This window comes from Aspergillus multicolor (genome assembly GCF_047715735.1).
Source record: "Aspergillus multicolor strain CBS 133.54 unplaced genomic scaffold BDW74scaffold_8, whole genome shotgun sequence".
Classification (NCBI taxonomy): Eukaryota; Fungi; Ascomycota; class Eurotiomycetes; order Eurotiales; family Aspergillaceae; genus Aspergillus; species Aspergillus multicolor.
The window spans coordinates 716,298-742,135 of record NW_027395959.1 but is presented as its reverse complement, the minus strand read 5'-3'; the positions used below and the strand labels follow the sequence as shown (position 1 = coordinate 742,135).

At 52.1% G+C, this 25,838-nt stretch overlaps 8 protein-coding genes and 1 non-coding gene across 9 annotated transcripts; 6 read left to right on the top strand and 3 right to left on the bottom strand.

Moving 5' to 3' along the window:
• Window positions 1-108: 108 nt before the first annotated feature.
• Window positions 109-1,096, bottom strand: BDW74DRAFT_176955 (SDR family oxidoreductase; the record flags this gene model as incomplete). The annotated part of the gene is made up of 2 exons (XM_073728766.1): window positions 109-308; window positions 376-1,096. The coding sequence occupies 2 exons, from the start codon at window positions 1,094-1,096 to the stop codon at window positions 109-111; spliced, it is 921 nt and encodes a 306-aa protein (XP_073585366.1).
• Window positions 1,097-1,236: 140 nt separating this feature from the next.
• Window positions 1,237-3,512, top strand: BDW74DRAFT_136200 (Zn(II)2Cys6 transcription factor domain-containing protein). The gene is made up of 4 exons (XM_073722394.1): window positions 1,237-1,448; window positions 1,497-2,434; window positions 2,509-2,624; window positions 2,681-3,512. The coding sequence occupies exons 1-4, from the start codon at window positions 1,376-1,378 to the stop codon at window positions 3,057-3,059; spliced, it is 1,506 nt and encodes a 501-aa protein (XP_073585365.1). The 5' UTR covers window positions 1,237-1,375; the 3' UTR covers window positions 3,060-3,512.
• A 529-nt stretch (window positions 3,513-4,041) lies between these two features.
• chsA (chitin synthase I) lies at window positions 4,042-8,273 on the top strand. The gene is made up of 6 exons (XM_073724086.1): window positions 4,042-4,401; window positions 4,712-4,911; window positions 4,967-6,604; window positions 6,655-7,056; window positions 7,106-7,612; window positions 7,669-8,273. Exons 1-6 carry the CDS (start codon window positions 4,383-4,385, stop codon window positions 7,681-7,683), a joined length of 2,781 nt encoding a protein of 926 aa, XP_073585364.1. The 5' UTR covers window positions 4,042-4,382; the 3' UTR covers window positions 7,684-8,273.
• A 402-nt stretch (window positions 8,274-8,675) lies between these two features.
• Window positions 8,676-8,746, top strand: BDW74DRAFT_t97. The gene has a single exon. It is a non-coding gene; the product is annotated as a tRNA-Gly (tRNA).
• An 86-nt stretch (window positions 8,747-8,832) lies between these two features.
• Window positions 8,833-9,866, bottom strand: BDW74DRAFT_150876 (uncharacterized protein). Its single transcript, XM_073724085.1, has 2 exons — window positions 9,137-9,866; window positions 8,833-9,074 (listed from the first exon to the last, which is right to left on the bottom strand). The coding sequence occupies exons 1-2, from the start codon at window positions 9,603-9,605 to the stop codon at window positions 8,917-8,919; spliced, it is 627 nt and encodes a 208-aa protein (XP_073585363.1). The 5' UTR covers window positions 9,606-9,866; the 3' UTR covers window positions 8,833-8,916.
• Window positions 9,867-11,587: 1,721 nt separating this feature from the next.
• BDW74DRAFT_136120 (putative cell polarity protein (Tea1)) lies at window positions 11,588-17,062 on the top strand. Its single transcript, XM_073722393.1, has 5 exons — window positions 11,588-11,953; window positions 12,034-12,767; window positions 12,818-16,238; window positions 16,339-16,854; window positions 16,921-17,062. The coding sequence occupies exons 1-4, from the start codon at window positions 11,705-11,707 to the stop codon at window positions 16,351-16,353; spliced, it is 4,419 nt and encodes a 1,472-aa protein (XP_073585362.1). The 5' UTR covers window positions 11,588-11,704; the 3' UTR covers window positions 16,354-16,854; window positions 16,921-17,062.
• Window positions 17,063-19,619: 2,557 nt separating this feature from the next.
• BDW74DRAFT_135986 (casein kinase 1 family protein) lies at window positions 19,620-21,686 on the top strand. Its single transcript, XM_073722391.1, has 5 exons — window positions 19,620-19,703; window positions 19,967-20,020; window positions 20,073-20,145; window positions 20,200-21,214; window positions 21,360-21,686. Exons 2-5 carry the CDS (start codon window positions 20,009-20,011, stop codon window positions 21,451-21,453), a joined length of 1,194 nt encoding a protein of 397 aa, XP_073585361.1. The 5' UTR covers window positions 19,620-19,703; window positions 19,967-20,008; the 3' UTR covers window positions 21,454-21,686.
• Window positions 21,687-22,721: 1,035 nt separating this feature from the next.
• On the top strand, window positions 22,722-24,273 carry rsmA (putative bZIP transcription factor (Fcr3)). Its single transcript, XM_073722392.1, has 3 exons — window positions 22,722-23,104; window positions 23,178-23,434; window positions 23,521-24,273. Exons 1-3 carry the CDS (start codon window positions 22,982-22,984, stop codon window positions 24,059-24,061), a joined length of 921 nt encoding a protein of 306 aa, XP_073585360.1. The 5' UTR covers window positions 22,722-22,981; the 3' UTR covers window positions 24,062-24,273.
• Window positions 24,274-24,391: 118 nt separating this feature from the next.
• On the bottom strand, window positions 24,392-25,806 carry BDW74DRAFT_150859 (phosducin family protein). Its single transcript, XM_073724084.1, has 4 exons — window positions 25,632-25,806; window positions 25,348-25,530; window positions 24,883-25,241; window positions 24,392-24,820 (listed from the first exon to the last, which is right to left on the bottom strand). Exons 1-4 carry the CDS (start codon window positions 25,667-25,669, stop codon window positions 24,663-24,665), a joined length of 738 nt encoding a protein of 245 aa, XP_073585359.1. The 5' UTR covers window positions 25,670-25,806; the 3' UTR covers window positions 24,392-24,662.
• Between the last annotated feature and the right edge of the window lie 32 nt (window positions 25,807-25,838).

Genomic DNA, 25,838 nt, shown 5'->3' with positions numbered 1-25,838 from the left:
TATACAGAAATTGGATTGCAGCTAAACAGAAATGGTCGGTTGTTAAGGACAGTCTTGGGTAAGATACAGGGGCTTCATCTCCATCCCGATAGCACACCCTGGCACACTCTAAGCATCCCAACGGATTTTGTAGTTCTTCGAGTCAAACGGCCATCCGACATGCCCAAGGCTAAGCTCTGGGCTTGCTGCGAGCTCGTCTGCTCTCGCCTTCAGCTCCTCGACATCCCAGTTCGTATACAGGAACTTTCCCTTCAAGAATCGGGCCTCGGGGCTCGCTAGCCAGACATTGAAGTCTGCAGGGAGAGAGACTGGGTTCGTATGTTAGTGTCGTACTCCAGAGAATCCAGAGTGGTAGGAGTGGGAGTAAGGACTAACCGTGGTCCTCGTACTGCATCGCCTGGATGCCGCCAACAGCTCTATTCATGTCCGTATCCACAACACCCGGCTGGATATGATACACACAAAACCCAGCGTTGGCAGACCCCAAAGTCTCCCACAGTCGATAGACTGCCCATTTGGCAACGCTGTACGCTGCACCTTTTCCTTCGAAATCCATATAGGCAGCCGAGCTGTTGACGTCTATGATCACTGCATCGTCCGCAGCATGGCGCGAGAAAGCCTGTGCGAGGTGTATTGCGCCGCCTATATTGGCATTCACGCCGTCAAGAAACGCAGTGACATCCACATCTTTGACGTCTTCCGTAGGACCTAATGTTGCGGCGTTGCTGACGAGGACGTCGATCTTTGCGATCTCGATACCGGCCTCGAAGCTGGAGATGAAGTCCCCAGCAGCCTTGTCGACTTCGTCTTTCTTCGTCATGTCCGTAGAGGCCACAAAAACCTGCACCTTGTCTCCATAGGCCTCCACAATCGATGTCTTGGTGTCCAGGAGGGGTTGGATGCGTCGGCCCAGGAGAGCGATCCTCGATGCTCCTGCTGCCGCAAAAGACCGTGCGGCTTCAGCACCAATACCGGTACCACCTCCTGTTATAAGAACTGTCTTGCCGCTTGCAGAGAGTTCAGGGCGTGTAGGTGAGATGGAGGAATAGGAGGTTGAGTGCCAGGTGCGAGTCGCGGAGGGGAAGGGAGGTGCCATTGCTGAGATAGAGTAGGTAACTCAGTAGGTAATACGTTTGCCTGCTTGATGAGCAGCATGATCTCATGCGAAGACAGGCCATTATATATGCGGTGATGGCGGATTTGTGCAATCTGCTCGAGGTGAAGCTATTCAAAATGTTCCGCCCGCTGTTCCCAATTAGGGCTAACAGCTGCCGTCATCCTGCTGACAAATGAGTCTTACATTTCGTATTCCCCAACGGCGCTTTCGATTTCCCCTTCATTTTCGTGCGGGGTAGCTCTATTTGATGAGTTAAAAATGGCCGGCGAGGAAGAAATACAGTTTGCTCCTGTCCTACGCTGCGGAATATGCAATAAACCGTTCGATAAGCGTGGGTTTCCCAACCTGGTACAATCGACTCGACTGACACTGCGCTTAGAGTCTACATTGAAGAGACATGGATACTACTGTCGATCGCGGAATGGCGCTCGTATAACTCGAATCCGGTCATGCGTTTCGTGTGCGAAGCGAAAGGCCCGATGCGATAACCGGCGGCCTAGATGCTCGCGGTGTTCGGCCAAAGGTTCTGAGTGTCATTACCCAGGAACGGCGCCACCAACAGGACATGGCCAGCGCGAGTCTCCATATTCGTTGACAGATTCTCCATCTGAAGCCCATGGCGATCAGGAGCATGGCGACAGACTAGGTGATCTCGCTTTAGCGGGCCCAAGCCCGGTGGATCTGGATCTCCTAGGGACAGAAGAAGAGGATTTTCTCAACTGGAATGCGTACAATGACGACTTCAGGCTCAACTTTGGAGACCTGGAGTTCAATATTGGGGGCGACATCCCAGGGTTGAACAAAACACTGGGACCGCAGTACTCCTTGTCAGCTAATGTCCAACCAAACTATCCTCAGGTCTTGATTCCACCACCCCTGGCGCTTCCAAGGCTCCTTACCCGTAGGCCGGAGGCAGTGACCGGCGGGCAACGGACGACGCATTTCATCCTTGGGACATTAAAATCATATATCCACATGATGCTGGGTGAGAACACCCTTCCACCTTTTATCCACGCGCGTTCGATGCCTCGACCGGCCAGCGTGAGTTTTCAAGGCGGTCATGAATATAGCTCAATGGGCCCTCTAGAGGCCTGCTTAAACATTTTGGGGACAATGAAGAATTCCGACAGTCGACGATCATTTTGGAGCCATGTCCGCACGCAGTGTGAACTGCTATGCTCGGAGCAGCATCGAGAGCTAGGAAATTGGGAGCTACTGAGCGCAATGCAAGCTCTCTGTGTATATATCCTGGTGAGACTGTTTGAGGGGGAGACGGATGAGAATAACCTCGACTTTTTGTTGTTGGCCGGTGTGACTGTAGGTTATGCCCCCCTCTCTGCTGTCCCTTCGCGGGCTTGTCGTGATATGATAATAACAAGACACAACAACAGGTGCTAGCTAAGCAGCTCAGTGGCATTTATGCTCTAAATAACCAGGCATCTTTGCATTCCAATGATGATCTCGAATCCAGCTGGGACGAATGGATTTTTGAAGAATCGAGGCGAAGGTAATCTACTCTGTTCAGCAGAGGTTTTCGAGGATGGAGGCGCTGACATCAAAAAGAGTATCAATCATCTACCGCATTATCAACATACTGACCTACTTCCAACCAGCAGCCCAATGCGATCTGCCAACAGACCTGGTCCTCGCACCACTGCCGGCAAAGAAGCTGCTCTGGGAAGCAACCGGCTCGACCGAATGGAAGGCTGAAGCTGGAAAAGAACCAAGGACTCAGCAGACGGCCTTTGCGTTGGCTAAGGCGGGGGAGCTGGTCCGGCTGGACAAAGCCAATGTCCGAGGCGAACTAGGTCGGGGTTGGTTATCTCATTTATCGTTAGATGACGCGACTGTGTCGAGGACTGCTGCGAATTGGGAAGAGTGGTTATCCGGATTGGACGGATTTGGGGGACTCGTCATGCTTGCTGCTTCGCTTGTAGCGTGAACCGTCCGGAACGACCGCTGGATTGCTCCTATCTAAGCATCATCAAGGGATAGTAGTCTCAGCTTTCCAAGTCAGCCCTCGTCCTCCTCCGATGTATCCATAGCCGACTTCCTGGTATAGTTCAGAGTATTCAATGATTGTTCGGTTGTTGAGAAGATCATTTGAAGCTGCATTGCTCCAAAGACGGGGTATACGGCCTGTAATCCTTGGCTGGGTGCAGCACCCCGGTGCAACCTATCAGTCACCCACGCCTATAAGACGAGTAACTATTGACGACCGTCGGCGACTTGGCTGGTATACGCAAAGGAGAGGCTTCCACTACCACGCAGTATTTCGGTCCAGCAAGTATAGGTAGAGGACTGGAGTATATTTATCCTTCATCCACTTGAAGCTTCCAAGTTGAATGGTCGGTGTTGAACCCGACCTCTAACTACACCGCGATCGACTCATGACAAAGATTTTGGTGTGACCACTGTAGCCCCGAGTCAGCCGACAATGGCATAGAGCGCCCGATGCAGTGCTAGGCTCCAGGATAGATAAAAAAAGAACCCGACTGCAGGAACATGCAGTCAACGCAGCGAATCAAGTATGCCGCGCCACAGTTGGACGGTGGCTGTGCGGGCTCCTGCCGAATCGGCGGTTGGCCCAGCGACGAGGAGTGGGGCGCGTTGTCAACCGATCCTCGGGGCTGCGTCAATTCGACTGCGGGACCCATGGATGCTCGCGATATTCATTGTTGGGGGACTGAAAGTCGAGTGTTGTTTCAGGGGATCCTCGTACTAAGAATTGTGGGAGCAGTCTTGAATGCAGAAGTACGATCTGGGGTACATGTGATGCGACCATATCTATTGGGACAACAACAGTCATGCACCCGCAAGCTCCAGTCGTCTATGACGATAAGCCCCAACTATTTTCAGATCAAGATTTAGACTCTTGTTCTGCCCCAGATTCAAGCACTAGGCACCTTTGAATATCTGTGGCGCGGCACTCGCTCTCCACTTGGCGCAGTGGTTGCCCCCGTCCACCGTCAATAGTCGGGCAAGTCAACCTGGAAACAGCCGCGCCCTCCTCCAGTCTTTCCAGCTCCAGCTTCATCGTCGTCGTCGTCATTGATCGCTTTCCCCTCCATATTTCTTCCTTGCATACTCACGGCATCTCTTTTCTTCTCTGTCTCCTCTTGCTGTCGACCTTTCCAGCCCCCGCCACAGAAACCGAGGTCCCAAGTTTCAGCGCTTTGTCGCATTCCACCTTTGCTTTGGAGAGGAATCTCAAAGGGCCGCGCATTACTGGAACAGGCTGATCGCTCGATAGTCGGCCGCCGACATGTCCTATAATCGCTTGGGTTAGTACACCATTCATTTCTTTCTCCTGCTGCTTAGCTGTGCTGCCTATGCTCGCATTGCGCGGCTCCCCTTCTCGGCATTGAATCGAATTTCCCTGGCGAGTCTGAAACTCTAGCTTCCGACGAATCGCAACCCCAAGGAGGGGGGTCTTTATCGTACTCGTACTAGGATCATAGCGCGAGCCCCTGGGCATTCCTCAGTTTCATAATATCACAGCTGTCCACCTCTCGTGCTTGCTTCCCTTCCTTATCTCTGCTCTCGTTCTCGCGCGTGCTTGGCCGCGGCAGCCCAATTGACATCCGAACTTAGGAGACCCCTACGGGGACGACCACGACGTACACGACGTACACGACGCACGTTCACCCATAATGAACCCTAGCAACCTAAACAGCAATCGGTCGCCCTCGCCTGGGCGACCGCTCGAGGGTTACCAGCTTACGGACGGTCCGTATGGACATCAGCACCACATAGAAATGCCCTCTAGCGACCGATTGGCGGAACAACCGACGGTATGAAAACCAGGAACCGGTCTCACGATGCAGTAACTAAGATATCGCTCGATAGTTCTCGGTCGAGAGGCTTCCTCAATCCTATGGCCACAACGAAGCCTACGAGACACAGCACCAACAACATTATCCTGGCTACGAGTACTCCGTTGATCCGGAGGCACACCATGACGCTTACTATACCCAACCATATCAACCTACAGTCACGCCAGGTCATGACGATTACGATCTCGGCCAATATCCGGGGCATCAACATTCTTATCACGATGATGAGCCGATTCTCCAACCGGAAGACCCCTTCCAAGCGCAGAACCCTTACAGCGATGAGTACCAGGAGGACATGACAATTGCGCCTACACCGAGTCCTGCCCCTCTCCGACGATGGAAAACTGTCAAAGAGGTCCAATTGTTCCAAGGCAATCTCGTCCTCGATTGCCCTATAGCTCCAAAGCTACTAAACCAGATTCCCCATGCGGAGAACGGTCAGCGCGATGAGTTCACGCATATGCGCTATTCCGCCGCTACCTGCGATCCAGCAGATTTCTTCGAGGAACGGTTCACTCTGCGCCAGAAGCTTTTCGCCAAACCCCGACACACGGAGCTGTTCATCGTAGTCACCATGTACAATGAGGATGACTTTCTTTTCGCGAGAACGATGGTCGGTGTATTCAAGAACATAGAACACATGTGTTCAAGGACCCGAAGCAAAACCTGGGGCAAAGACGCATGGAAGAAGATTGTGGTGTGCGTCATTAGCGACGGTCGTGCGAAGATAAACCCGCGAACTCGCGCTGTGCTGGCCGGTCTGGGTTGTTATCAGGATGGTATCGCTAAGCAGCAAGTCAACGGCAAGGACGTCACAGCACATATCTACGAGTACACGACTCAGATTGGTATGGAGTTGAAGGGAAGTCAGGTCCATCTCAAGCCTCGGTCCGGGGTTCCAGTGCAGATGATTTTCTGCCTCAAGGAGAAGAATCAAAAGAAGATCAACTCGCACCGTTGGTTCTTCCAGGCGTTTGGGCGTGTCCTTGACCCCAACATTTGCGTTCTGCTTGATGCTGGTACTCAGCCCGGTAAGGATTCAATCTACCGACTGTGGAAGGCTTTCGATGTTGAGCCGATGTGTGGTGGGGCTTGTGGTGAGATCAAGGTCATGCTGGACCATGGAAAGAAGCTGTTCAACCCGCTGGTCGCTGGACAGAACTTTGAGTACAAGCTGAGTAATATTCTGGACAAGCCCTTGGAGTCGGCGTTCGGATTCATTTCCGTGCTTCCAGGTGCCTTTTCTGCTTATCGGTACATTGCCCTGCAGAACGATAAGAACGGTCAGGGTCCTTTGGAGCGGTACTTCCTCGGTGAGAAGATGCACGGTGCCAACGCGGGTATCTTTACCGCGAACATGTATCTGGCTGAGGATCGAATTCTGTGTTTCGAGATCGTCACCAAACGCAACTGCCGCTGGCTACTTCAATACGTCAAGTCCTCGACTGGTGAAACCGATGTGCCGGATCAGATGGCCGAGTTCATCCTTCAGCGTCGTCGGTGGCTGAACGGTAGTTTCTTCGCGGCCGTCTATGCTATCACCCACTTCTATCAGCTTTGGCGCAGCGACCATAGCTTTATCCGAAAATTCATGCTATTGATCGAGACGATATATCAGACGATCAATATGCTGTTCGCTTGGTTTGGCATTGTATGTTCTCCTCTTGGGCGCCTGGGAATCCACTCACTAATTGCTCACAGGGTAACTTCTTCTTGGTCTTTCATATTCTCACGACGTATCTTGGCGATGCAGACCTCCTTGGGACTGCTGGTAAGGTCCTAGGAGTCGTGTTTGAATGGCTCTATCTCGCGACTTTGGTGACTTGCTTCGTTTTATCTCTGGGTAATCGTCCCGGTGGCTCTAATAAGCTCTACATGACGATGGTGTATTTCTGGGTTTTCATTATGATCTACCTCGCGTTCGCTGCAGTCTTCGTGACGGTGAAGTCGATCCAGGAAGAAGTCCAGGATGGCACGTTTACTTTCTCGACGTTATTCACCAACAGCACTTTCTTCTCCATCATCGTCTCGCTCGGTTCGACCTATGTCATGTGGTTTGTTGCATCCATCATTTTTATGGATCCGTGGCACATGTTCACTTGCGTAAGTTCCAGCGCCAAAAGTCAGCGTTATATGAGCCTAACTTGTGCAGTTCATCCAATACATCCTCCTAACTCCGACCTACATCAACGTCCTCAACATCTACGCTTTCTGCAACACTCACGACATTACATGGGGTACGAAAGGTGACGACAAAGCCGAGAAGCTGCCGTCAGCGAACCTTAAACCTGGTGGTAAAGTCGATGTCAACATTCCGCAGGATGACGGTGATCTCAACGCTCAGTATGAGGCGGAACTCATGAAGTTCTCTCAGAAACCACCCAAAGAGATCAAGACCATCTCCGAGGAGGAGCGCCAGGCGGACTACTATAAGGGTTTCCGATCTTCTGTCGTCCTAGTTTGGGTTTTCTGCAACTTCGCCCTAGGTGCCGTTGTACTGAGCTCGGCTGGTCTGGACCGCTTCAGCGACAATGCAGAAGACGCCGAAACAGATCAGAACAACCGGGCCATGATCTATATGGCTGTTGTACTGTGGAGTGTGGCAGGACTCTCAATATTCAAGTTCCTTGGTGCGATGTGGTTTTTGGTTGTGCGTATGGTGAGTTCCCCTTCGACTCTGCTCTGACTTTATCCCTTTCTAACCATTTACTCTAGTTCCGCGGTGTCTAATCTCTTCGTCTTATGGAATATGTTACGTTTTAACCTCCAAGCATTTACAGGCGGGTGGTTTCTCTTCTCTGCAGGTTCAGCATGTCGCAATGATGATAAAGAAAGTACGGCTTACGGAATGCCGTCGATTTATGTCTATCTTATGGCGTTCTATGTTTTGGCCGGAGGCCGGCATGCATGTGTTTGTATGTAGACGACCGTTGATACCTCCAATGTACGATGTTCATGTATGATTTGATCTGGTTGTCTTCTGTGCTTAAGGTGTGGGGGCTGCTTGCTATTTTACAGGTCTTATTTTGGGTCCTGCTGCTCTGTCTGTTGGTACATCTTCACTGCTGCTCTCGGTTTAAAGTCTAGACTAGAGCTATGGAAATCTGTGCTTAGCCATTTTTTAACTATGACATATGAAACATGCTGTGCTGCATGCACATCTAGGCGTTATTATCGGTGTGCGCGCTGAGCTTGCTAGCGGCCTGGAGTAGGTATTCTTAGGTTGCCAGTGGTCTGCATAGCTGGGGTCATTGATGCTGTTCGTCATTTGTATGAGCCGAGGGGGATCCGGTTCTGCTGGGCCTGAGCCTGCATCGCGGAGCTGTGCCACACGCACCACGGGCTCGGATAATAACCATAACCTCGGGGTTATCGTTAGTTAATGCTTAGCTGTGCTTGTTGTGTCACAAACTCTAACCCCGAAATGCTGAAGTCATTGGTGGATGGAAAGGGCGAAAATATATACAGCGGACATTGTAAATGCTAAGGCTGCGAAGCTGACAATGTGCGATTTTGGTGCTTAACCGCGTACCGTAATTGGTATAGTACAGAGCAAATATAACCAAGTGCTCTAGAAGACATATAAAGCGTTGTGAGGACGTCGGTGTCCAAAATACTGAAGTGTGGATGGAGAGGAGTGGGTGGAGAACTCTAATCGGAGTTAGGGCTAGTTTTGCGTTTAACGATATCTTTGCAAAATTTAGTCCCTTCTTCAATAACAAGCATCATTGGTCTAGTGGTAGAATTCATCGTTGCCATCGATGAGGCCCGTGTTCGATTCACGGATGATGCAGTTCAATTTCTCTTTTTGCTTTTGCTCCACATCCTAGCTTATGTGGATAGTAGATTGCCATAACGCAAGGCGATGTGTTTTCTTTTTGGTTGTCCTGCTGGCCTTTCCGCAGCTAATACATCTACGCGTGCTAGACAGTGTATAGGTATCGATTCCAGCTCGACTTCACATTACGATTTCGACTTAACGCAAATCGCAATCCCGCCCAGCACCAGCGCCATGCCCAGCCATGTCTCCCGCGCAATCACCTTCTTCTCTACATACCACTCGCCCAGGACCGTAAAGAGGAATGCGCTTGAGTTTGCGAGGGGGACGGTTAGGGAGAGTTCTGCATAGCCTCGTTAGTCGTTTGACCCGCAGCCGACAGTTACTGGCTATGTGTATACGCACCGTGCTTTCCAACCAAGAGGAAGAACCACACGCTCCCGGTCAGGTTGATCACGAGCGGCACCGAGTATGCCGGTGTGCGGAGGAGGTTGACCACCGTCCAGAATACCGAGACGATCTTTGTTCTGAGCCAGGAGGAGGATGAGGGGGATTGATTCATCCAGGCTGGGGTTGATTGCGTTGTTGTTAAGGGGTCGGACGGCGGGGGCGGAAGGGGTTGGTCTTCGTCGCTTGAGGCTGAGCTTGCGCCGTCATCGTCACCGGTGTCGGGTTGAGATCGAGTGCGCGTAGGTTGGAGCTCGGTTTGCTGAGCTTGTTGCTGTTGCTCTTGTCGCGCATTGAAGTCCGCAGCCGCGCGGCGGATAAAGGGGGTTGTGAAGCCCCATGCTACGCCGACGAGAAGGAACGAGAGGATGTAGTTGAAGACGGGAGGTTCGTCGGGCGTTGGGATGGCACTATCTGGGTTCGCCATTGCGGTGGTTTATTAATGGTGATGCTGTTGTTGCACCGGAGTCCGTAGCTCCTCCGTCCTGCTGCGGAGTTGAGCGGGTTGTTCTCCGCATACACGTGATCACTCTATAGTCTAGGCTATGGCGTAGGTCCAAGCCAGCCACTTTTCTCTAGTGAACAGTATCCTTGCAAGGCCATATGCAGGAACAGTTTAGTGCCAGCCCAGATGAGCTCCCGCCCAAGATTAAGAGCCCAGCCAGCTATAACCTATACTTATAGCTCTTAAGGCAAGATGCCGTACTGGGTCACGAGTTGAAGGTGTAGATGCAGACTATGCCATGAAGAGTCGGGCTCTTGTGTAAGCAAACAGCATGCATACCATGCACCGAGATAAAGGCTGCCTAATGTATCCTTGGTCGTGTGAAACAAGCCTATACGCGAAGCAAATCTAGGGCGTGAGATCGCAGCACAAAGGGGGCTACACAACAAGGCGAGGCCTCCCTTTCCCGCGTATCAGAACCGGACGAGCCTTGACATGGGCCGTGCATTTGCTGACAGGAGGAATGGATGCCCGGGAAAGGCTAGTTGACGTCCAATTTTTCGCCTCGCCTTTGCACAAAGGCCAGCGGGCGATCTCGAGAATCGAGCTCGCGGCCTCGAATTCAATGTCGGAGTTAAGATTATGGGCCCCAGTCTGACTAGCTGGATCGGGTTAAGGGGCTGGTTAGTAGAAATGACTTCAGCGAATACTATTTTAAGCATTTTATAGCTGTTCAGATCCTTGACGATTGCAATCGATGCCGAAGAGGCTTACTGCGCATGTGGTTGAGATCTTGACACAAGATGTATCTATCCAGGCCACTCCCCAGACTCAGCGAGTCAGCTTCAGTCGGCTCGAGGCGTCGAGATCGGCATCACGTGGAAAACGAACCAGTTCCCTGATTACATCAGCCCCACTCAACGGCGCCTGCGCCAACAATAAGATGAGGCCATGAAGATCGCTGCAGTAAACCTGGTCAGGCACGGTGCATGAAGAAACGGTGGGTGAAGAACTCATGGGCGCTGAATGAAATCTAAGTTTGTCGGTTAGTATGGGTGACTAGGATGCCATGGCTGCCCCCAGATCAGATCAACGATCCTGGCCAAGTCTGTAACCCCAGAGTCCTCCCACGCATGGACGGAGCACATCTCCTGCCGCGCAGGAAACGTATCCCCCGAACATGCAAGACATCCTGGGTTCCAAGTCATGAGAAGATCGGACTTGAAGTTGAAGAGAGACTGAGAGGAGAGGGTATAGACACTCAGAATGTAACTGGTAGAATGCTCGACCAAAGGGACACCTTGCTTTCCCGTAGTTCTCGAGTGAGACTGAAATGCAGCGATTCCGAGTATAATAATTGGGTGTTCTGGCGGTGTCGTGCCCCTAAAGACCAGCAGCCAAGGAGAATTATCTAAGCCACTTCTGGGGAGTTGAAACGCCGGAGTCGCTCGTTCTCTCCTGCCCCTTCTTCCTCTCCGGCCAGTCCACCAGCTCCCTAACCCCCGTCTTTCTTGACCTCCCTCGCCCTTTCGCGATAGAGATTGGATCTGCTCGCCTTCTCCTTTCTTGTTTTCCTTTCTCTTGCTCCCGGGGCGCTTTCGTTCTTTTCTCCGCTTTTCCCACCCTTTATTTTTTGCTACTATCGGCCGCCCATGCCCCTTGGACGCCGCAATCGAGACTGCACAAACTAGCTCCAACAAAAGGAGGAGCCGACCACAGCTCATTTTTGCCTGGCGCTGAGCGGCCTAGGATTGTTAGCACTTGGATGGACGCGGTCGAACCTCAAAACCGAACGAACATTCACCGTCACCTGTGTCTCGGCCAGCAGCCCTGCCCGGCTCGTTAATAGTAACTTTTAATTCCAACCTGCGCAATAGCTGCGTACCGCATTCCTTCCAATTCCCAGCCTGGCGCACATTTCCTTCGCTCCTTTCGTACCATTTGTTTGTTTCGCCCGTCTCGAAGCATTGAGATTGTCGCTATCCTGACGAAACGCCGAAGGGGGATTGTCGGATTCTTCCCTTCCACCGAATTTCAACCCTGCCCGATCCACGAACCGTTTACGATATAATTTTTTCACGATGGCATTTCTCTTTAAGTCGAAGAAGAACCAGCAGGCTTCTGGCCTACCGCCCGCAACGAGAAACGTCCATACTTCTGAAGGAGCACCAGCGGGCTCTGGAGCCGTGCTGAACGGGTCAAAAGATGGGGTGGTTACATCACAAACGCCGACGCCTAGCGGCAGCTACAATAACTCCTTGAATTCGGTCACTAGTACCAACAGTCCTGAACAACAACGGATGCGGCAGCGAGCTGAGTCTGAATCCCAGGTTTGTCCCCTACCTGGCCAGGTTCCTAATCTCCGCTGGTTATGCGGGTCATTTCCGTTCACGTATACTGACATGCCTAGGTCCAGCGTCCTCAGCAACCTTCGTCTCCAGTTTCCAGTCCAGGATCCTCCCTTTACCCGTGGTCCCAACGCCGATTGAACTTCTCATCGCCGCAAGCGAACCCTTTCCCTCGATATGGCGCAGCAATCAATGCGGTGGCTTCGAAAGAAGGAGACGTCTACATGATGGGCGGTTTAATAGACGGGTCGACTGTGAAGGGCGATCTTTGGATGCTGGAAAGCAGCAGCGGAAACCTGTCGTGCTTTCCGATCGCGACAGTTTCAGAAGGGCCAGGACCTCGTGTTGGTCATGCGAGCTTGCTTGTCGGCAATGCTTTCATCGTTTTCGGCGGTGATACCAAGGTGGACGAGAATGATACGCTGGATGACACGCTATACCTACTGAATACATGTATGCGATATGCTCTTCGGTCTGTTTCGGAAAGCAATGCTGACCTTTTTTTCGTTATAGCCTCCCGACAATGGTCGCGTTCGATTCCCCCAGGTCCTCGGCCCACCGGACGATATGGCCATACTTTGAATATTCTAGGCTCTAGACTATACGTTTTTGGAGGACAGGTGGAGGGTTTTTTCTTCAATGACCTGGTTGCGTTTGACCTGAACCAGCTACAGAATCCCGGTAATAAATGGGAATTTCTCATTCAAAATAGCCATGAGGGTGGACCTCCACCTGGTCAAATACCCCCCGCAAGAACGAATCACACGATCGTCAGTTTCAATGACAAACTGTACCTGTATGTGGTGCCCTTGCCATTTTCCGAATATAATCCGCTTACTTTGACAGGTTTGGAGGAACAAACGGATTGCAATGGTTCAACGACGTATGGTCATACGATCCGAGGAGCAACAGTTGGTCCCAGCTTGACTGTGTCGGATTCATTCCGACGCCTCGAGAAGGACATGCGGCTGCCATTGTTAACGACGTAATGTATGTTTTCGGTGGCCGGACCGACGAAGGCATCGATCTCGGTGATCTCGCCGCTTTCCGGATCAGCACTCGACGATGGTACTCTTTCCAAAACATGGGTCCAGCCCCTTCTCCGCGATCTGGACATAGCATGACGGCTTTTGGGAGACAAATCATTGTTCTGGCTGGTGAGCCGAGCTCGGCTCCGAGAGACCCAGTGGAGCTCAGCATGGCATATATGCTTGACACTTCAAAGATTCGTTATCCTTCAGATAATCCAAATGGCGAGAAAGCACCGCTTCCGGGACCGACCAAGACCGGGGCCGGCGACAAGCAGGTCGCGCCATCGGGCCGCGCATCCCGCGAAGCCCAGAACCAGCCGCCAGATCAATACCGCCGCGGTCCGGGACCTTCTCGAGAAAGCGTGGTCAGTCCTACCGGTCGGCAAGCGGAGTTGGGTCCGGGTCCGGGTCCGGGTTCTCGATTACCACGAGCGTCCATCGCCAACGCTCCTGCTGGGCCTCCCCCGCCTGGACAGGCTCCTACCCCTGGGCCGCGAGGCAATGCACCGCGAGATGGCAACAACTTTAGAAGCAAGACGCCACCAACAAAGCCGGAACGTGGCTATGGTGGGCCTCCAATCGATACGACTCGCGCAGTAGCTGGTGATAGAGAGAGGGATCCTGCGCCGCGGGACTCACCGAAAGACCCTAGGAACGAGCCGGAGTCTAATGGCCAGCGGACTCCTACTCAACAGACCCAGAGGATGTCGGCGAGAGCTATGGAGGCTGGGGAAGCTGCTCCTCTTATGGCACCCGCACGGCAACGCTCTCTACGCCAGCGCCAACGGAGCTCCATGGATAGCGCTGATGAGTCCGTCCTCGGTCGCCATGCAAGTATGGACGGATCAGTGGACTCTCGATCTTACAGGAATTCCAGGTCTGGAGAAGAACCTCGCTCACCGCGGTTGACCGCTCATCAAGAGGCCTTGCATAAAGAGCTCGAGGCTCTTAGAAGTCGGAATGCCTGGTACGCCTCTGAGCTCGCATTGGCCAAGAAAGCTGGGTATACTCCGAATATCTCGACAAACTCTGTGCTGGACGAACGTACATCGGACGCTTTTGCTGACGAGGACCGCCCCTTAATCGAAGCGTTCCTAGCAATGAGAGCAGAACTAACCAAGATGCAAGCCACCGTGGATCGACAAGCAGCGATTGCATCCAAGCGCGTAGCTGAAGTTGAGCAGCAGAGAGATGTTGCCGTGAACGAAGCTGCTTATGCCCGCGCAAAACTTGCCGCCCACGGCGGGAGCCAACAAAGCACACCATCGCTCGATGGACCGCCTCAGGATCTCGACAAGGCAGCATCCGATCGCAGCACAGATCTTAGCCGCAGGTTGGCCTTGGCTCTTGCGTCTTACAACGAACTCAAATCGAAATTGGAAGCGATCACGACAGACCTTGACCAGGAGAAGCGTGGCAGAGAATTAGCAGAAGAGACTTCCGAAGCTACCAGGAGAAGATTGGCGGAGCTGGAAATGCAGAACAATCCTTTGGAAACGGAGAGCTTGCGCGCCCAACTTCACCAAATTGAGGCATCTCTGAGGGAAGAGTCGCTCTTGCGATCGGAAGCTGAATCGTCTGCAAAGCAGTTGACCTTGGATAAAGAGGAACTGTCAAAGAAACTCGAGGATTCCACCAACCGTCTGAGAGATTTTGGCGATAACATTGGTGGTTTGAGAGAAGCTGTAACTGCATCTGTGGAAAAGGCTTCCATCCTAGAAAAGAAATTGGACGAAGAACGCGAGCGACGTGAAGGATTGGAGAAAAAGTTGTTGCAGCTCAGGTCTGAGCACGAAGAACGGACGGCCGAGTTGGAGAACGCAACACGCCGCCTCCGAGACGCAGAAGAGTTGGCTGAGAGTCATGCCAGAGAAGCCGAGACCCATAAGAATGCATTCATCCTGGGTCTCGAGCGAGCTTCGTCGTTTGACTCCGAAACCTCAATTCGCTCACTTGTCGATCAACGAGTGGCTAGTTCCGAGGCACAGGTGGAGAGGGCGAATAAGCTGGCGAAGGCTAGTCAAGCTGCTGCCGATGAAGCTGCCGAAAAACTGCGCCGCGCGGAGGAGAGAATCGCTGGCCTGGAAGCCTACCAAGAGCAAGCCAGTAGAGAAGGTCTGCAGCTTCGGCGACAACTTCAGGCAGCAATGAAAGACTGCCAGACCTTCACAACGGAGAACCGAGAACTGAAGGCCAAGATTGAGACTCATCAGAGAGAGGTCGGAGCCTTGGCTGTCCAGCATACGGCTCTGAAAGATCTCCTTGGTGAACGCGGTTACACCGATAGTAGCCGCTCTCCTCGCATGGACTCCCCCGGGTCTCGATTTGGTACTCCAGAGCAAAACCGACTCAGAGAACTGGAGCAACAGCTCTCAACGAGCTTGAAGGCGCATGATGATTTGAAGTCTTCATTCGAGACACGCGAGCAAGAGACCGATCGTGCTTACAGGGAGAAGCTGGAACAACTGGAAAACGACTACCAATCTGCCGTTCACTACGTCAAGGGCACTGAAAAGATGCTGAAGCGGATGAAGGACGAGCTTACTCGGTACAAGGCGCAAAATGCAAAGATCCAGTCCGAACTGGAAGCTGCCCAAAGCCGCGAGGGCTCAGAGACGCCGTCAGCATGGGAAGCTGAACGATCCGAGCTTCAACAGTCACTGGCCGATTTACAGCGAGACACATCGGTCTCTATTGCCAACCTTGAGGAGCAGATTGCAGGTCTGAAAGAGAGTCTAGCTTCTACAGAGGCGGAAAAGGAGAATTCAATTGCCGAGTACGAATCAATAAAGCAAGAACTTCTGGCGGCCACCGAGAGGAGCCGCTCCGAATTAGATCAACTCAAACATGAGAATGCGTTGCTTGAATCTCGCGCAGTGGATGCCGAACAAAAGGTTTCTATGCTTCTGGACCAGGTTGAGGCCTCAGTTGGGCATTATCGGCGGCAGTCGCAGCACGGTGGTACCAACGGAATCTCTCGCACTCACAGCAACGCTTCCAGCGGTACAATTGGAGCTGGGACCCGACGGTCCAGGGCCAACAGTGCTGTGTCGCAGGATGATACCTTCCTCGACAACCGTGGCTCCATGGCCCTCGACTCACTGGCGAACGAGTTGGAAGCTCTACGCAGCCACTGGGAGAACACCAATAGCAACTACCGGTTGAGCACTCAGTCGGACTTTGATCGCACCCCAACGAAGGACTCCGGGCTCAGCGACAGCCTGGCAGAATGGAGACGACGATTGGACGAAGAGGAAGCGAGAGCGGGCTCTCCGGAAAGGGGTAAGCTCCGCACTGCTGCGGAAGGACATGCGCCAGCGAATATGATCTAAAGAGCTCGCGGAGCATTGATGACTTGTCTATATCCGATTGGGAGTTATACAATGATGTCTAATCGCGTCAATTGGTCTTTGCGCCTCTTGCGCCTGTTTATCTCCTGCACATGCCTGTGTCTTTGTTAATCTTACTATTTTTGTATTACCTTGTGATGGGCCAAGGCTTGTCATTTTATATGTTTTTTCTACCCGTCTTTTCCATGTTTCCTCTTTCTATTTCCCCTCATCATTCTTATACCCATTTCATATATTTCCTTGCCTGGAATGTACTATTACTCTTTCTCCCAATTGACGATGTCTCTGTCTGATCTACTAGGTTGATTACTGGTGACAATGAACGCTGCTTCTTGTCTCTTCTGAGTTTTGCTCCCTGTCAGCTGCATAAGCCCGTCTGCCTGGTCGATTTCGTAGCCGTCTGGACCACTGTCCAACATCAGGTATCTATGATTACTTGGCTTACTTGTACCGGCCTTTCGGTGTCCTGGGGACAAGCATGAACACTACTTCTACCTCATAGGTAAGAAGTCCGGTCATTTTCTAACAACCATTCTCAGGGATCATGGCCTCATCTAGAACCCTATAGAGCTGTTACATGCCACGTGATCACCATTGCTCGAATGAACGAGGGTATCCAATAATAGAGCCTACCTATATCAAATCACTTCACTAAAACAAAGCAATCCATATATTTACACCTGGGCAGGAAACAAGTAAGAAAGACCAGCGATGAGTCTGCCTTGACCTAGGATACCCAAGCCACCCCGACGGATCTCCCAGCCCATTGGGTTCCAGCGTAGGACCGGGAGGGGTTCGTTTCTGAGGTGCATGACTTTGAGCTATTTATATACAACTACACTTCGGGTTGGTTGGCGTCTGAGCATGGTGTTGTGGTACTGGCTCTGGCAGGGGTTTGAGGGAGTTACGCAAAAGATAGACCTTCCTCTAAAACTTGGGACAGTGATCAGTTTGGATAGCCTTCGTTGCATACATACCGGAGTTGAAATGTCACTTTTGGCGAATCATGGAAGCTTGTAGAGTCCGCTCGCCTCTTTAAGCAAGTTTACAAGTGACTTATACAATAGCCTTGTGCGGCATCGATAATTAGAAAACATGTTTGGCAACACATGTCGCAGCCAGCCCAGGTACAGCAGTATTTACCCGCCCCGAGACAGTCTGTGTTGTATGGTGAGCATTAGTTTTTTCTGGCACTGATGATATAAAGAAATGAATGGGTTGGCGACGGCATTCGCAATCAAGAGTGGAAGGACATAGGCGGCTCTACGGGATCTCTAGGATTGTCAAGAGCTTCGGTGGCTCTGTTCCGCGAGGCCATTCCCTGTTCCTGATCGCGCAGACAACAGGTCCAGCAATCGCCCCATCTCAGAATGCGCGAGGGCTCATTGTACCAAGCTCAGGTTGACATGAATTCCACACCAGTTGTTTCGGGTCCTGCATGGTTCGTGCGCAGTTGTCAGTCCGTGAACTAGTTCCTTCTTGAAGGCAAGGAGGACGAGTGATGCGATGCTAGGCGATGGATCATAGCATGTTCTTGGGACAGGCGGGTTTCTGCTGACGGCACGAGCGTAGACATGCTCCGTCGTCACCACCGACTTGATGGGTGCTGTGGCCGCGGTACAATTCCTCGCCGTGGAGAATGACTTTGATGTTGGTGTTCAACAGGGCTAGGGTACTCGGAACAAGAAGCGAACAAGGACGGCAGCTAGCCAGGCGAACCGCATTTTGCTTTATGGTTCAGATTATCTTGCACCAAGATATAAAGTAAATGGAGTCGATGTTTGGATGAGTTCAGGAAGTTCAAGGCTGTTAACAGAGTTGTTATACCTTGCCCTATCCGTGGCTTTCCTGCGCAACCATTGAGCTGATGCATGAATGATGTGGCATCTATGATCAGACAACCATCATTATTGTCATACAGAGGCTATTCTGGACGGCCAACTATTCCCTTTAAAGCCCTCGAAGACCCTTGTTACCCACAGGCACAGAGCTTGACAGCCAGTTGCGGATGAACCGGTAAGGATAAGCTTTGAGAGTCGTGACGCAGAAACAGAGCGTCGATAACCATAAGGTAGTGCAGCCAAGGACCTCATTCTTGAAGCCGTGCCACCTATGGAGTAATCCTGATGCCATTCTTCTTGGGATGAAAGAATAGGCTGGGCATCGCGAATGTTGCCCATGATGAGAAAACCGTGGGGAGATAGAATGGAATCCGGTACCTAGGTTTCTTGCCGATTAACTGCACACAAAGGAAACAATGTTAATAATGAACTGCATAATAATAGTTGCTCAATGTCCAAATAATAATAGGTTGGACGACACCTGACGATTAATCGATGGTTCTCCATGGACAGATCGATTGTGTTCCTCACGGAGTACGAAGTAGAGATCGAAAGCCCGAGCTTAAGCAGGTGCAACTGCAGATCCCGCGTTCGTTCCTCTTGAGTCCTGTCACACTGTGGTACCACGGAGAACTGCCTGCAGAGTCCAGGGCTGGATGGAGGCTGGAGCATCAAATCAGTCGAGTGGTTGGCGTAGCGTAGCGCGTTGGGCACAAGGCGCTAAGATCCATCATCCATGTAAGAATAGCGGTGTATGCCTATGCCTATTTATCGGATGGAAAAAGCAAGGTCATCTGATTGAGGCGTGGGATATGTAAGATGTTAAAAGGAAGATATCGTTCGGGCTTTGATCAGCTGCTAGTTTAATATGGCAGCCCGAGATCCCAGTCGGAGTCCAGCTCTGCGAGTGGCCAGGTAGTTGGGAGGGAGATCACGCCTTCTGACATGGCGGGATTACCGCGACGCCACCGCGGATGGTGCTGTCGGTGACTGCCGGGTCAACACTTGAATTAGGGGGGAATAGACAAGAGTTGATGGATGTATTGTTCTTACGTGAAATGCTCTTGATGTGAATAGCTGGACGATAATAAAATAGAGATCTATGTGAATTGTAGACTGGCAGAGGGTGACTGGAGGGGTGAATCTCCAGCAGTCTGGCCTGAGTGTCAGTCTCAGAGTCTCTGGTGTTCCCGCCTCCAAGCCAGACCAAACCAATCCAACCCAAATTCCCTCACTCTTCACTCTCTTCTTCTCTCCTCCTTCCTCGATCCCTTCCACCCTCCCACCTTCCCCCATCATCAAGGGCTCTGTCCTTGTTCTTCAACTCTGACCATCTTCTTGCATTTGCATTCCCCTCCCCCACTGCTTTTTGCAGTCCCTTTCGGCCCTTTCCTTCGTGTTTTTAGCCGCCCAACCGCTCAGCTGAATCCCCTTTCTTTCCCTCGCCGCCTTTTTCGGTCGGGTCGACATCACCACTATCTCATCCTTTCTATCAACCTCCTTTGATCAGGTATGTACCTTTCGACGACTCCCCTGTATTCTTTCTTCTCTCCATAGCTTTCCTCTTTCTTTGCCGGCCTTGGGACATATTTAGAGCAGGTTCCAGCCAAGCTACCCTCCCTTTGCTGGCCAAGTCTCCTCACCCAGAAGGCTCAGCCTCGCTTTGTCGTGACCTGTCTGCCTTACTCCCAACAAAAGCCTCACGATTGCACTTGTCGCCACTTTTCGTCCAGACTCTTCTATCGGTTGATATTCGATCCATTATTCTGATAGCTTATAGTTCACAGCAGCTCTTCGAGCTTATATTCCGCCAAAATGACGACCATGGTGAGTCTCAACGTGCCTGGGCGGCATATGTCGTGCTTTTAACACAGTGTAGGACCTGCGCGTCGGTAACAAGTACCGCATCGGCCGTAAGATTGGAAGTGGTAGTTTCGGTGACATTTACCTTGGTACGTTGATAGGCCGGCATAACCCTTTGGACGATACTGACTCTCAGCTAACAGGCACCAACATCATTTCTGGCGAGGAAATCGCCATCAAACTCGAAAGCGTCAAGGCTAAGCATCCCCAACTTGAATATGAAGCCCGTGTCTACAAGTCTCTCGCCGGTGGTGTTGGTATCCCGTTCGTTCGCTGGTTCGGTACCGAATGTGACTACAACGCCATGGTGATCGATCTCCTCGGCCCCAGTCTGGAGGACCTCTTCAACTTCTGCAACCGCAAGTTCTCCCTCAAGACCGTGCTTTTGCTTGCCGACCAGCTCATCTCCCGAATCGAATACATTCACGCCAAATCTTTCATCCACCGTGATATTAAGCCCGACAACTTCCTGATGGGTATTGGGAAGCGTGGAAACCAGGTCAACGTCATTGATTTTGGTCTGGCCAAGAAGTACCGGGACCCCAAGACACACTTCCACATTCCCTACCGCGAGAACAAGAACTTGACCGGAACGGCCCGTTACGCCAGTATCAACACTCACCTGGGTGTCGAGCAGTCCCGCCGTGATGATATGGAGTCCCTGGGTTACGTTATGCTGTACTTCTGCCGTGGCACCCTCCCCTGGCAGGGTCTCAAGGCTGCTACCAAGAAGCAGAAGTACGACCGCATCATGGAGAAGAAGATGACGACCCCTACCGAGGTTCTGTGCCGTGGATTCCCCAACGAGTTCTCCATCTATCTTAACTACACCCGCTCCCTGCGGTTCGACGACAAGCCGGATTATTCGTACCTTCGCAAGATCTTCCGTGATCTGTTCGTCCGCGAATCCTTCCAGTACGACTACGTCTTTGACTGGACCGTCTACAAGTACCAAAAGAACGCCGCCATGATGTCGGACGCCAAGAAGGACAAGGATGCTGAGGAGCAGGCCCGCCGCCAGGGTGGGGCCATGCCTCTGCCTGCCTCCGGTGCCGCCAAACCCGGTGCTATCTCCAGCCAGCGTCGCAAGATCATGGAACGTGGAACGCTCGACAACACCCCCGACACCAACCGTGCTGTGGGAGGGAGCGACAGGATGTGAGTATCTAAAACCTAGGTTCCGTGTAGGGAACTCCCTCCCCCTGCGTTTCGTTCTTCGGTGCGGCCTTGCTCGTGGAGGTCCTATATCTGTCTCTTTTTTTGGTTCCTAGAATCTGACTAATATCATAGTCTTCGGCGTTAGGCTGCGTTCCGCTTCAAAGGCTGTCGCTTCAGGTACTCCTGGTGCCAGCCGCCCGAAGCGGGACGATGGTCGTCAGTATTACTATGAAGCCTAGCTTCATTGTCTGATGGCATGGTGCTAGCAAAGGAGCCCGGGATTATCCTTGTTCTAGTTGCTTCCCTTGCAAGGTGCAGCATACCGTTCGGAACTTTTACGCTTTGGGTCTCCGCTCCTGTTTTCATTTATCTTTCCCATTGCATTCTCTGTTAGCCATCTACCCGTTTTCTCGATCGTCTTCCGGTATCAACCACTTCGATCCGACTGCGTTCTCATCATTCTCTCGACCATCGGCACTGTTTAAGTTTGGACTTTTCGATTATACTCGCAACCTAAATTCGTTCGGTTTGACCTCTCATACCGTTTGAATCATGGGTCCATATGGAAAGCCGCTGATATCGACGTTGAAACGCTTTTATTGTGGCTATATTTACGTCTCAGTCACCCGGTTGCCTCTGCTCGTCGGATCTTTCGACTTTGAAGTTTATTTCCGTCGACGACTGGTGTGGCTAGACTGAAAGAGATGCAATTATCGAACAACTTGTCTTTCTGGAGTCTCTGTTGGTCTGACGTCGCGGATGCTTGTCAGTCCCGCAAAATCTCCAATGGACGGTTCTTCGACAACTATCTGCCCACTTCCCCCGTTTGTGCATGTTTTATGGCTTCCACGTTTTTTGTTCTCTCTGCACTCCACCAACATTTGTTATCTGTGTTTTCAGAATGTCATTGTGGCTTATTGACGTATGACGGGGACGATTGAGGGTGGTTGAGCGACTGGCGAAGAGGGAATGACTAGTTAGGGGTGTGATGGAGTGTCGCTTTCTTGAACGACTGCTTTCGACCAAGAGTCGAGCAGCAGGAGGGGAGAGGGCGATACCGAGCACACCTTTGGTATAGGGTGAATGGCGAAGGAAACTGGCTAGGGTCGCTTCCGGGGTGGTATTACGTCAATCTATGCTGTTTCTTTAGTTTCTCCAACTGGTTGCATTCGTTTCGACCCTATTCCTATGTGGATGAGACGGACCTAGAGAGCGCCGTGGCGGTGGGTGTGGCGTGCGGCAGGCTTCTCTTCGGACGGTAGTCTTGCATATAGCCTAATATACTCGGCGTTCCGTAGCGTCACGTTTATACGCTTAGCTTCCCGTATTATAGTCGGACTCAGCCCTGCGGTGTTTGGTCATTATTCAGCTGCACTAGTTGACTAGCAGCCGGTGTTTGCATCGTTGCATAGTAATCCCTGAGTAAGCGCTATGAAATGCAATCGGGCGTCGGGCGGAGGGCAAGGAAGCAGACAGAAGTCTTGAGCGAGTGCTGGTGAAGCCATAATTCTGACAAAAAATCTGAAATCAACAATCTCGACATCGTCAATTCCATTATGGCTTCCTTGGACTGAGTGACAGGGCCTGGCTGCGGGCGGCGAACCGCTCTTTGTCCATCGCCAGCACTGGCCCTCAAGGGTTCTAGAACTGGGGTCCTATATATACGACCCTCTCGCCGTCAACATTCCCCCATCGCAACACAGACAGCACAGATCACAGACTCAAACGACCGAGACACCGAGCTTGCATCGATAGCCGACAACCGCAATGGACCAATATCCCTTCTACTCGGGCCACCCCTCGCAGCAGCAGAACTTCGCACTCTATGGACTCCCCACCCCCGCGCAGAACAACCACGGCGATGAGATGCAAGGTTCCTTCGATCCTCTGGTTCGTTCCTCCCTCAACTCGCCGCCATCGTTACTACTGGAAACGAGAGCTGCCCGCTAACTTTCCTCCCCAGAACTACCAGCCTCCCTTCGACGCATCCTTCAATCCCGCACCGCAATTCGGCGGCAGTCTCCCCCAGTCCCCGCCGGATTCATACACGAAACACTCCGTCACAAGCGGCGAACACCCCACCGGCAACAACTACCCAGGGTCCATTGAGAGTCGCGATGAATTCGCCGTACGGAGTAGCAGCGAGGAGAAGGAGAAGGAGGCGCTCGGGTTCGGGGTAACGCCCGCGCAGAGTAAGCGCAAGGCGCAGAATCGGGCGGCGTATGTCCTTTCTATCCCCCTTTCCAGCGAACCATATAGCTGGGCAGATGGGCGCAGGTGCTAATTACTCTCCGCGATACAAACAGCCAACGCGCCTTCCGCGAACGCAAAGAGCGGCACGTCCGCGACCTCGAAGAAAAAGTCTCTTCGCTCCAACAAGAATCCTCGACCCTCCTCGCCGACAACGAGCGCCTAAAGCGCGAAGTCGCGCGGTTCAGCACCGAGAACGAGATCCTGCGCGCGACGACGCACTCCTCTACGCCCGGACCTAATGCTAACACCGACGAGCACCGCAAGGGCAAAGATCACGAGCCCGCGCAGACCGGACCCATGACGTACTCGCCCACAGACTTCTACAGCGACCTTGTGCCCGCGGGGCAATCGGCGCGATTGCATAGAGTCACGTATTGTAGTCAGACGGGTGAGCGGCTGCTCGATGCGGGTGCGACGTGGGATCTTATCCAGGGCACAGAGAGCTTTAAGAAGGGGCTTGTGGATATTGCGGGGGTCACGAGAAGACTCAAGAGTAGTGCGCAGTGTGATGGGCAGGGACCGGCGTTTCGGGAGTGTGTTGTAAGACAGGCGATTGAGGAGAGTATACTTGAGGATTCGGATGAGTTGTTGTGAGTTGATTGTTGGGTCTAAAATACGCCGGGGTATACGTCCGGCTTTATTACGTGGAGTTTTGAGCTGAATCTTGATTGTGCTTGTGCTTTGCTTTGCTTTGAATTGCTGGGATTGATTTGGCTTCGACTTGGATATGGAAATATTTGAAGGGTTAGTTGAGCGGGCGTGATGGGTTTCTGGGCCGTTCCTTACTTGTTGTTTCTACATATGTCATACAGTCGCTGCCGGCTCGATACGTTGAGTATGGGTGCATTGCATTTATGAAGTGACGCTGTTTTAGTTATAAAATTGATCATATGTGATTGCTATGTATACAGAATATTTGTAAATTGTTAGATATGTTTATATAGGGCTACCCCGGACCTGTTCCGGGTTTGCCATATTAGCGTGCTGTGAGCTGATATGGCCATAGCTTGATGCCCATCAACTCAGACCCGCTGAGTGACTCAAGGCTCCCTTGCAGCTCTGCCCGAGTTGCATACATGTGCAGACCCTTGGAGACCAGCCACAGTCTCCTTTTTGAGGCTGAGCTATGCTTGGGGCTTCATGGCAGCTGGCGCCGCTCATCGCGGAAGCTCTTGTTGCTCCGTATGTGTATCGCTTAATCCCAGTCATCATCGTCTTCCACAGTAGCGCCTCTCCTGACACTAGGCTTCTTAAAGGTCGACGGCCGCTCATTCCCCGAGTCATCGTCCTTTCTCTTCAAGCGGACATCACTCTCCTTGAGCGCCCCAACCTCAATCAACATATTCTCAAGATCTACACCGCACCGTCAGCACCAGCCCCACCATTATAATCAAGAGGAAGATAGAAAAACAAACCCTCAATCCTCGTCGCCGTCCCCCTCAGCGCCATAAGCGTCACAAACTGCTTCACAATCTCGCCATCCTTATACACCAGGATCGTCGGCGTATTGCGGTCCGGATACCCCTCAATACACATATTCCCGCGCATCTCGCAGAACTTGATGTCGCCGAATTTAGCCGCCAGTCGCCGCCAGAGCTCGGTGAGGAGCCGCGACTCCACGTTGTTGCTGGAGCTCGAGGTGAGGTTTACGCAGACGAAGCACGATTTCGAGGCTTCGGTGACCTCGCGCGTGAAGTCGGGCTTTTGCAGCCCGTAGACTTGGTTGTGCACGGAGGATTGCGTTATTGTGCTTAGTTCTGCGAGGCGTTTTTGGCTGTTTTTGGCGTTAGTATGTTTGTTATAATAGTCTTCTGCCCCGTACCCTTCGCTGGCGCGGTGCGGGGAGGATCGAGAAGGAGAGTGTATGTGTGCGGACATACCGGTACTCATTTAAGAAGGCTTCGTCCTCCACATCTTCTAGCTCGTCAAGCTCGTCTAGATCCTTATCCTCGAGGCGGTTTTCGTAGGCCTTGCGCTCGGCTTCGACGAGGGCTTCTTGGATGAGGGGTTCCGGGTCTTGGGGCTTTTCGGGGATGATGCCGTGTTTGCGGAGGATGTCGTTCCTGCCTTTCGGTTAGAATATAATCAATTAAGGTCATTTGAGCTACGCGGCGCAGGTCCGCGCATGTAGACAAGGCTAGAATGCCAATTGGCGGGGACGAACCATTCCGTGTCTTCGTTGGGGTCGACTTCGACTTGCATTGTGGGCGATAAGAAGCTGGGCTTGAAAGACCGAGCGTATGTGGGTAATGCGAGCTTCGAAGAGGCCCTCTGTCGGGTTAAGTTGTGTGGTGAGAGAAGAATGTGGTTCCAGGCAGATGTAGAGGGGTAAATTGATAAATCTGGGGGCCTTCTTGGCGGTGCGGGCCTT